General features: G+C 29.6%; 1 protein-coding gene across 3 annotated transcripts; it reads left to right on the top strand.

Moving 5' to 3' along the window:
• The first annotated feature begins 486 nt into the window (after nucleotides 1–486).
• Nucleotides 487–5,179, top strand: LOC120079556. 3 transcript variants are annotated; one of them, XM_039033781.1, is made up of 8 exons: nucleotides 487–624; nucleotides 1,281–1,449; nucleotides 2,391–2,542; nucleotides 3,276–3,385; nucleotides 3,509–3,594; nucleotides 4,306–4,410; nucleotides 4,495–4,662; nucleotides 4,775–5,179. In XM_039033781.1, the coding sequence occupies exons 2-7, from the start codon at nucleotides 1,340–1,342 to the stop codon at nucleotides 4,613–4,615; spliced, it is 684 nt and encodes a 227-aa protein (XP_038889709.1). In that variant the 5' UTR covers nucleotides 487–624; nucleotides 1,281–1,339; the 3' UTR covers nucleotides 4,616–4,662; nucleotides 4,775–5,179. The 3 variants fall into 3 exon arrangements, with proteins under 3 accessions (XP_038889709.1, XP_038889707.1, XP_038889708.1); XM_039033779.1 differs by having other exon boundaries at nucleotides 4,492–4,662; XM_039033780.1 differs by having other exon boundaries at nucleotides 488–624; nucleotides 1,329–1,449; nucleotides 4,492–4,662.
• Nucleotides 5,180–10,148: the final 4,969 nt, after the last annotated feature.

The raw sequence follows: 10,148 nt of genomic DNA, 5'->3' as shown, positions 1-10,148 counted from the left end.
AATTAAAAAAATTAAAAAAATCAGATACACGTATGTGTATCTAGATATTTATCTGATACCGATTTTCTATGCCATTAGAAATATTTGTTCTTCTTAACCCACTCCCCTCCTTTGTTTACAACTTTTAGAAACCAAAAGTTTAACAAATTTCAACTAAATAAATCCAAATGCTAAAGACCAAAAAAAACAAAAAAACGAGTTGAAACCTTAAAACAAGGTGGGAGGCGGCGGAAGCGGCGGCGTGGGTGTTGTCAGCATCTGGGTCGGAGCTATTTATTACAAATTCCCCATATGCATTATTGGGCTCGAAATTGGGCCATTGTACATTTTCGACCAAAGCCCAATTGTTTAATATAGTAAAGCCCATATCCTCATTAACAGCCCAACGTTATCTGACAGAGAAGGCCCATGTATGTTTAAAAGACGTCGTCTTTATATTTTCGAAATCCGTTTATCTAACTCGACATAAATATAGTTTTTTTAAAAAAAAAAAACTCAAAATAAATAAGTAAAACTCCAAAAACCAGTTCGACAAAACAGAAACCCCCCCCCCACGCCCCATCTCCTCTTCTCCGACCCCGCTGCTGACAACACCCACGCCGCCGCCTCCCACCTTGTTTTAAGGTTTCAACTCTTGTTTTTTTTTTTTTTTTTTTGTTCTTTAGCATTTGGATTTATTTACTTGAAATTTGTTAAACTTTTGGTTTCTTAAAGTTGTAAACAAAGGAGGGGAATGGGTATATTTACTTTAAATTTGGATTGATGGCAAACTTGGTTGTTGAAGGTGTATTGAGGATAACGAGGTCAAATTTACTTGTTGAAGGTGTGTTGAGGATATTGAATGCAAAGTTAAGTTGTTGAAGGTTCTAAACAAAGGAGGGGAATAAGGGCAAACTTAGATAATTTGATTGTTTGTGGTTTAGTTTGTAATGTTTGGTCTTCTCAATTTTGCTTTTATGCGTGTGCTATTTGGTCTCCATGGAGTTGTCTTAAAATAATTTGATTGTATTACTGTTTAGTTTGTTTGGAGCTTGATGTTTTCATACAAAGTAAATAGCTCTTTGGCTTATGAATATGTGTATTAGTTTTTCTCTACTTCAAAGCATCGGTTCTTTGAATTTTCAAGAACTTGATTAGTTTGCTTTCACGCAAAGTATATATATATATATTTTACTTATGAATGTGTTTGGTTTTAGGTTTGATTATGCATCTCTTTAAATGCTAGCCAACATCTGCCATGCACGTGTTAATTAACGTTTATTGTTTTTACCTTCTTCAAGCTCTCTTTCTTCTCCGGCCGCTGCCAATTTGTCTCCTCCTTGTTTCAGTTGCCATTTCAATGGAGGGGCTCAAGGTTTCGGATGCTAATTTGGTTGTTTACGTTCACCCATCTAAAAGTAAGAAGGTTTCACAAGCCGTGCTTCGAGAGCTTGGCACTATGCTGCTAAAGTAAGTCGAATTTCTCTAGGCTTCCAACAATTCTAATGTCTAGTCTTTTGCAATCACAACTTTCTCCAGTTATTGATAGTCTTGTTATGTTTGAATTATTTTGTTGAACATCTTAATTGCGTGTACTATCTGTTAATGGCAGAGTTAGACTAGTACAAACTTGAATTTAGCCACACTTTACCATGAATTTAGCTTCAATTTTAGCTTTTTTCTTTTCTTTTTCTTTTTTTCTTTTTTTTCTTTTTTAATTATGATAAAATCAATTGCTTTCATTGAAAAAAGTGAAAGAATACACGGGCATACAAAAAAATCCAACCCACAAAACACCACCCCCTACAGAAATGGGCTCCAACAATGCATAATAACTCCTATAGAATAGTTACAAAAGGTCTTCAAAACCGAAGCCCACTAAGAAACATGAAAGTGGACAAAGGACCAAACCTCACTGAGGTCCTTATCCACCCCTCTAAAAATCCTACCATTGCGTTCAACCCCACAAAACTCACGATCGCACCTGCCCCAGCTAACCACAAAAAAACTCCCATTCTCCCACGAGGCAGATTGAGAAGAAACTCCTCAATCATAGCACTAGTGTCCTTCTGACGAACAAACAAAAAGCCAAACGTCTTTGAGGCTTAGAATTAGAATTAGATGATTACAGTTTCTTTCCCCATTGTTATCAAGTGGATTTTTTTCATTCTCTTTGAACTCAAAGGCGCGAAGTTTAAACTTTTAGTGATTGTCATCACTGCTTCTTGTGCTTCCATTTAATCAGATGTTTTTCATTCTCTTTGAACTCAAAGGCACAAAGTTTAAACTTCTAGTGATTGTCATCACTGCTTCTTTTGTTCCCATTTAATCAGTATTCAAGTTCATTGATGGGGTAGATACCTGTGAACTTCGATCATTAACTACATTTTTGTATTGTGTTTCTCGTGTAGATTTGATGAAAAGTTTGAAGGCGTGCTATTGGCTTATGAGGCCAACATTATTGATAAAAATGCGAAGATTCTATCTGGAGTGCATCCCTATTTTGGCGTGACCATAAAGGCAAAGCTATTACTTTTCTCTCCAAAACCAAACATGCTTTTAGGTTGGTTTTCTATGATTCTCATTGATTCTCATTGTATGTTTAGGAGTTTCATTTATGATTTGGTCTCTCCATTGTTGGAAAACAACACATCTAGAATTAAGTTTGTTAATTGCTAGATAGACATTATTGAATAGTACTTTTTGATGAGAGATATGAACAAGAGGTTTCTGAAAAACTAGTCTTTTCTGAATTATATGAAGCCAGTAACGAGTGCATGGGTATTTGAGAGTATTCGGGAAAAAGCAGAGTATTTGATGGAAGAATGAGAAATCCTTTTGAACAACCAGTTATAATAGGAAAGCTTTATTTCTTGAAATTAATTCGTCAGGTTGATGATAAAATACACGGACGTTCAAGTGAACATTATGCACTTGTTACACAATAATCTTACTTTGATTCAGAGTTTCTATTATTTCTTTAAATGAAATTTAGCGATTCAATTTTGAAAATTGTATTCAGATAGATATACAAAAGCCTATTATATTTCTGCATCTATTAGAATATTTTATTGATTCATTTCTAAATCTAATATCTATCAGAATCTAAGACAATGCCGTATGTGTATTTCTCTGTCTTCATAAACCATATAAGGTACTGGCAATATAGGAAAAATTTAGTATTAACGAATTTTCAATTGTGGATACAATGGTAGACATATTAAATTGACTTATAGGATGCCAAATTTTTTATGCCTCTTTTTCGTGCTTTGATGATAGTTTTGTTATCATTTCAGAGGGAAAGGTGGTGAAGCTAAGGCAAGAATCAATCCATGTTATTGTCTTAGGTTTTTCTTCTGGTGTAATAACCGATGAAGATATTCGCGACGAATTCAAGCATAGAACAGTATGTTTTGTGCATTTTACTTGTGAATTCATACCTTTCCCTTTGTTAGACATATAAGAATCAGAAGGAAGTTTTTATGTTCTCTTCTTGTCCTGGTTGTATTGTGCATTGATTTTGACATAGAAACATGGAGAAGAAATGTTTGTCAGCAGAGTTCACAAGCACCATGTAATAAAAGTTGGGACAATGATACGATTTTTGGTGAAGAGGTCAGATTTCTTTTCCTTTGATTACGCTTATTCTGTAACATTTAAGTGGACAAGTTGATCGGGTCACCGGGCTCTTTGAACACCCTTAATTTCTATATATTTGTGAAATCCGTTTATCTAACTCAAAATAAATATATTGTAAAAATAATAATAATAAGACCCCAAAAATGGGTTCCGCGAAAAAACAGATCCCCCCCAAAACAATTTTTTTCTTCTTCTCCTGTTGCACTCTCTTCTCTGATCCTGCCCCGGACAATCCCCACGTCGCCCCCACCCACCTTGTTTTAAGGTTTCTTTCTTTTCTTTTCTTTCTTTCTTTTTTTTTTTTTTGAGGTGTTTGTCATATTTAAAGTAAGACGTGCCCTTTTTGTGAAGCCCCAAAGTTTGGGTTTTTTTTTTTTAATTATAAATAGTAATAATTAAGGTTTTTCCTTCTTTATTAACTAAAAGAAATCAAATTTACTAAACCTAAATACAAAATTTATTGTGTTTAGGGTTTCTTTTTCCTCCCCATATTTCTACTTCAACCATGCTTTCTCTTCCTTAAGTAGTACTTTTATATATATATATATATAGTGCGCCTTACAAAAAAAAAATCGACGCTTTTTTATTATTGTGCCTTGCATTTATGCTCTAGAAGATTATTGCGCTTTAGTGGTGCCTTGAGCTTTAAAAAACAATGGTAATAAGTTACTTAATTCAACCTTGCAGTTTTGATGAGGAAATATTACATATCTCTGGATCTCTAGTTCCATCTCACACAGGAAGCATCCATTGGTTGGAGAAGAATTCTGTTGAAGGTTCAGTAACTAATAGGTGAGAAACTAAATTCTATGAGGTTTTGAGCTAATAATCCCCAAATCTCCTATTCTGACTTTTTCCAGCTTAATTTTGTAGCAGCAAAAAGAAGACGAGAGAAAACGAGGGAAAGGCGAGCGTTTCCACAGATGCGAATGCACTTATCTTGAACAATGACCATCAATCAAAAACCAAAAGGCAAAAAACTACCAGAATATCTTGAGGACTGCTAATCTAATTGTCATATAACATAGATTGTTTTTGTATCAGGTAATTTTTCTTACTCCCTAAGTAGGGTGGCTAAATCCTTGCTCTCAATTCATACCTAAAATCTGCATTAGCCAGAAATTTAGCTGAAAAGTAAACTTGAATTGGATTGCAGATAGGAGTGTAGATGGGCCGGGTCGTGTCAGTTTTCCTATAAAGCCGACCCGGTTCGGGTTTTCAAACTTCAAAGCAGAGATCCTCATTGTTTTCCTATAGTAAGAAAGGCTTGGGCGATGCACCTTGCACTTGGGAAGATCTCCCCTACTTAGATGATAACAACTTCATAGATTAGGGTTTGGACAAATACGGCTCCCCATTATTTTTGCAACCGTTATGAAGAGAGGCCCAAATGCATGTATTAAAGCTTGTCTAATGACAATTTATCAATTTTCACCTTTAAATTTTAAATTTTTGTTGGAAGCTTGTAGAAGGTTATTATTATTATTGTTTTGGGCAAATTGTGAAAACCACTCTAATGTTCGTTGGTGCAGTTATATCTTCAAATTTTTGTTCATAAAAATTGAGCATTTAAACTTATACAAATGTTAGAATTTGATCCTCAAACTTACATAATTGTAACAATTGTATAAGTTTGAGGGTTCAATTTTTATAATATGGGAGTCTAATTTCTACGATTATTATAAGCTTGAAATCCAATTTTCATTTGTAAAAGTTTGAGACTAGATCTTTACGATTGATAGTTTGAGGGGTGTAATTGCAACTACCAAGGTGGTTTTTGTAATTTGTCTTATTATTTTAATTTCTTTTAAGAAACTGGACTAAATATTATAAAGAAAATATTTTTCATTTGTAAGGGGTAAACTTACTGCTATTAAAAAATCAAAAAAGAAAAAAAAAAAGTTTTGCTTTCCTGATCACGTGATCACTTTATGTTTTAATTAATTTGTACTACATGTAACGAATTCTATTACTAATTTATAGAAAATTAAAAGAAATGTAAACAGAAGTTCATTTTATCTCTCACGTATAGAGAAACTTTTCAATTATTTTATAGTGAAAATGAAAAATTTGTATCCTATTTATATCATAGTAGCTACCTACATAAAATTTAAATTAAACATATATTATTATTTTATGGTGTCAAATATTATCGAATCAAAACATTAGTCAAATATTATACGAAAAAAGAACATTTAGAGCAAGCGTGCACAAACAAGTGTCTCCAGACAAGAACGACTACACTAATAATTATACATGTCAACAATATTTTTATCGATACGTTCATTAAACCGTTCGATCCCGTATCATTGATATCGTGATTTTGAGCAACAAAATTTAGAGATTCATTGGCTAAAGTGGTAGTACCCAAGTTGTCTAATATCTTTAAAACATTCACATTATGTTGAAAAGGAACAACTGCGACCTGGATATTTATAAAGTACATCAAAATATTAGTAGTAGTTCACAACTGCTCAATTATTTAGATCCCATGCAACCCTATGTATTAATTGGACGGCTCCTTTCTTAGTTGGATTTATGTGACAATTTTATATCCTAACAACTTTAGGCCTATGAATATGTTTAAATAATATATCTAATATAACTTCATGCGTATAATTTCATTATGTTAACTAGATAATATCAACCGACAGCCATAAACTTTAATTACATAGTCATGTAAAGTAGACGAAATTGATTTTAAATTCTATTACATGAATTTGGGAAATGATTTTCTTTAAAAGAAATATCTTGGTTGAAATGAGAGAGATATGAAAGGAATGTATTTATAATTTTATGTTTGGAGAACAATTGGAAAAGAAAAAAATAATAATAATAATAAGTTATATTGGTTTTAAATTTTTATGTGTTAATAGAAAATTATAACAAGTAATACCTATAAATCCCGTGGAATTCTACAAAATTAGATTGTCTTCGTTATAAAAATCTTTTAGTGTAAAATCATTATTTGAAATCATTTATAGTCTCCATTTAATAACTATTTTATTATTTGTCGTTGGTATTTTAAAATTAAATATAAACACAACGGCTACCTATTCAGGTTTTTTCTTCCATATCTACTTTTTAGGAGTGTTTTCGAAACCAAATCTAAGGTTTGAAAACTATAACAAGTAGTTTATATTATGTATAAAAATTAATTATTTTTTTATTATATATAAAAAATGGTTGCATGAAGATTGAGTGCAACTTAGATTGTATTTGATCATTGTATAGTTATAAAATAAACATGATTCAATAAATATAATCTACACAAACAAATTTAGCTTATCGAGAGTATTTAATAGCGTTTTTATCACCTGTGTTATTTATTGGACCCTATGAAGCACAAATATGAATACAGATACGACATGATACGGCGATATGCCAATTTCTAAAAAACGAGGATACTATACTTTGAAGATACATTTTTTTCTTTAAAAAAAATCTAAGATATAGGTAAATTTAACATACAAGTTAATGATAATAGTACAAAATATAATACAAACACTAAAATACAATATAAAAAACAACATATGAGATGTTGAAGTATAATAGTCAATAAAATGCAATAGAAAATGGACTCAAATTGATCAGATAAGTAGAAGAAGATTAGAGGGAGAAGTATGAAGATAAACAAAGAACTTTTTGCATTGAATTGTTGAAGATATTCGAGTGGATTATATTTTGCGAGACTTTGTGGGGACTCAAATATAAAGATAAAGATTAGATAATTTTAGAGTTTCATTATTTATTTTTATTTTTTACTTCCAGTTTTGGACTAGGACAGTGAACTTTTTAAATAAACTGTTAGTTTCGAAAGATTAGATGAGTTGCTTATCTTTTTTCTTTAAATAAAGATGAGCATAAAAATAGAAACGTCAAATCGCGTGTGATGATAAGTATATGAAAATATCAGTATCTAATACGGATTTTTTGTCTCACATAAAATATCTGTACTTCATAGGTTGGACTTATCCTCACTGCTAATTCAATTCTTAATTATGATATATAATTTTTAGTACAACTATTGTGACGGTGCGATACTTTAATCATTTGAAGAATGGCTAGAATAATATAATTATGATACATTATAAGCATGAGTATTTGGCAAAAAAAAATCTCCAACAAAAAAATGCAATTAATAATGCATGACAAAATCGAAAATTGAAAATACGATATAAAGCTTATAAATTTTTATTGTATAAATTTATATTTTTGAGTTTTTTTCTTTTTCTTTTTCTTTCTCTCTCTCTTGAGGATTTGTTTGGAAGACAATTATTTCCTTGTTTTTCTTCCATTTCCACTACAAAAGTTTTGTTCCTTGGAGTTGCTTTGGATTTCCCCCTTATATTTCTATTTTAGTATCTATACTTTTAAAATTTATTCAATTTAGTCTCTACATTTTAAAAAAAAATTATTTTGATCTTGTTTCTTTCATTCAGTATTCTAACACAATATTTTATTCATTAAATTTTTTAAATATAACCAAATATTTATATTAAAAGATTTGTATTCAAGTTTTACGAATAGAGATTAAAAAGATAACTTAATTTAAACATATAAGTTAAAACCAATTTTGAAAATTTTTTCAACCAATTAATTAATAATTTAATGATTTTTTTTTAAAAAAAAATAAATTGAGTTGAATTGAAATAAATGTTAAGGAAAAGAGTGATTAAGTGGAAGTTATTAGGAATGAGGGATGGTGTAATGGGGGAAAATGAAGTCAACCAACCACCAAAGTGAGTGAAGGCTAAAAGAGGCAACAGCCCATGTGAAGCACTCATTCATGGAGGTCCCATTTGCATTTAAAATGAAACCTTTTTCTTTTGGTGGGGAATGCTCTGTAATCTTACTATTCTTAACCCTACAAGCAAAAGTATAAAAAGTATAAAATTTTTATCTATTTAAATTTAGTTCAACGGTAATTAATATGACTTTTTTTCTTAAAAGTCGGAAGTTTGATTAAACCCACAGTTATTTAACCCAATTTCTCAATGTCTTTTCTTTTCTTTTTATTTTAGGGGGTTAAAATGTAATTTTCTACCTGTTTAAAAATAATTTAAATTTTAAATGTATAGTTAGCTTTCTCTCTCTCCAAATCTTTAGGGAATAATGAAAAATTCAATGAACAAGTGTAGAGTAAATAATGATATATCTCTCTCCCTTCAATTTTCAACTATTAGTTTCTAGATTAATGAAAATTTTATTGAACAAGCGTGCATAGAGTAAATAATGTGATTTCTCTCTTTTTCTCTTTGTTTTTTTTCCATAACTATTTAGGTCCATTTTAATAACTATTTTGTTTTTTTTAAAGATTAAATCGATTTCATCCAATAATGTTTTTCATCTTTCTTAAATACAATGGTTGAATTTTTGGCCAAATTCCAAAAACAACTTTTTGAAATCTACTTTTTTTAGTTTTCAAAATTTTGTTTGGTTTTTTAAACCATTTGTGAAAATTGGATAAAATTTAAAGAAATTTAGAAGTAAAAATAGTAACCTTAGACTTAATTTTAAAAAAACAAAAATAAAAACAAAATAGTTACCCAATTTTATTTTTTATTTTGAAAAGTTTTTTTATAAAGATCATTTCTTCACATTGGTTTTTCAGTTATCCATTTTTAATAATGTTTTCAAAATCTAGTCAATTTTTTTTTCTTTTAAAAGAAAGTAGTTTTAATTCTTTTAAATTGAAGTTTGACTAAAAATTTAAATATTACATTTAAAAATATGAAAATAATTATTAAAAAAAATTGTGTGAAAACATACAACTGTCACAAACCAAAAACCAATATAAATTTAGTCCACGCAACTTTAAATTTGTGTCCAATAATTTTGGAACTTTAAAAAATGTTTAATAGATTCTTAACTTTAAAATTGTCTAACACTCAACTTTTTTTTGTCTAATAAGTCATTCACCTATTTACCACTTTTTTTTTTTATTTGATATCCAACAAAAATTGAAAGTGTCTAATAAAACTATTTTAAAAAGCATTAAAATGTTGATCATCAATAACACGTAAAATTGTAAATTTAAAGATTTGCCGGACAATTTTAAAGTTTAAAATAACTCCATAAACAATAAATTGAAAATTTGGAACATTTTAGACATTTTAAAAATTGAATCTTCAACAACCGATTTGATATGGATTTGAAGATGGGTAGATAAAACATGTAATTTTACCGCATTTAATAAAGAAATAGGACATATTGATCTTTCGCATTTCAAATTTTTAACTATTTTTTGGAATGATAGATGTTGATGTCAAAATTTGTATAGAGAAATATATAACTGGTCTTCATGTGAAAGAACGATACAAAAAAAATTAAAAAAAAAAAAACCAAAGTCAAAATGGGAACTTTATAATGAAGAAAAAATCAAAAGTTTTAATTATCTCATATAGAGCTATAATGATATATTTATAGAAAATTTGATTTAAGGTTTATCTTAGTTCTCTTCGTTATAATTAAATTGAAGGTATGAATTTTTTTTCTTATTCCAATCAAGTTGCGATTAATTTTTTTTT

Source organism: Benincasa hispida, chromosome 6, assembly GCF_009727055.1.
Source record: "Benincasa hispida cultivar B227 chromosome 6, ASM972705v1, whole genome shotgun sequence".
Classification (NCBI taxonomy): Eukaryota; Viridiplantae; Streptophyta; class Magnoliopsida; order Cucurbitales; family Cucurbitaceae; genus Benincasa; species Benincasa hispida.
The sequence above is the reverse complement of the archived record's forward strand: the minus strand, read 5'-3'. Positions and strand labels throughout refer to the sequence as shown.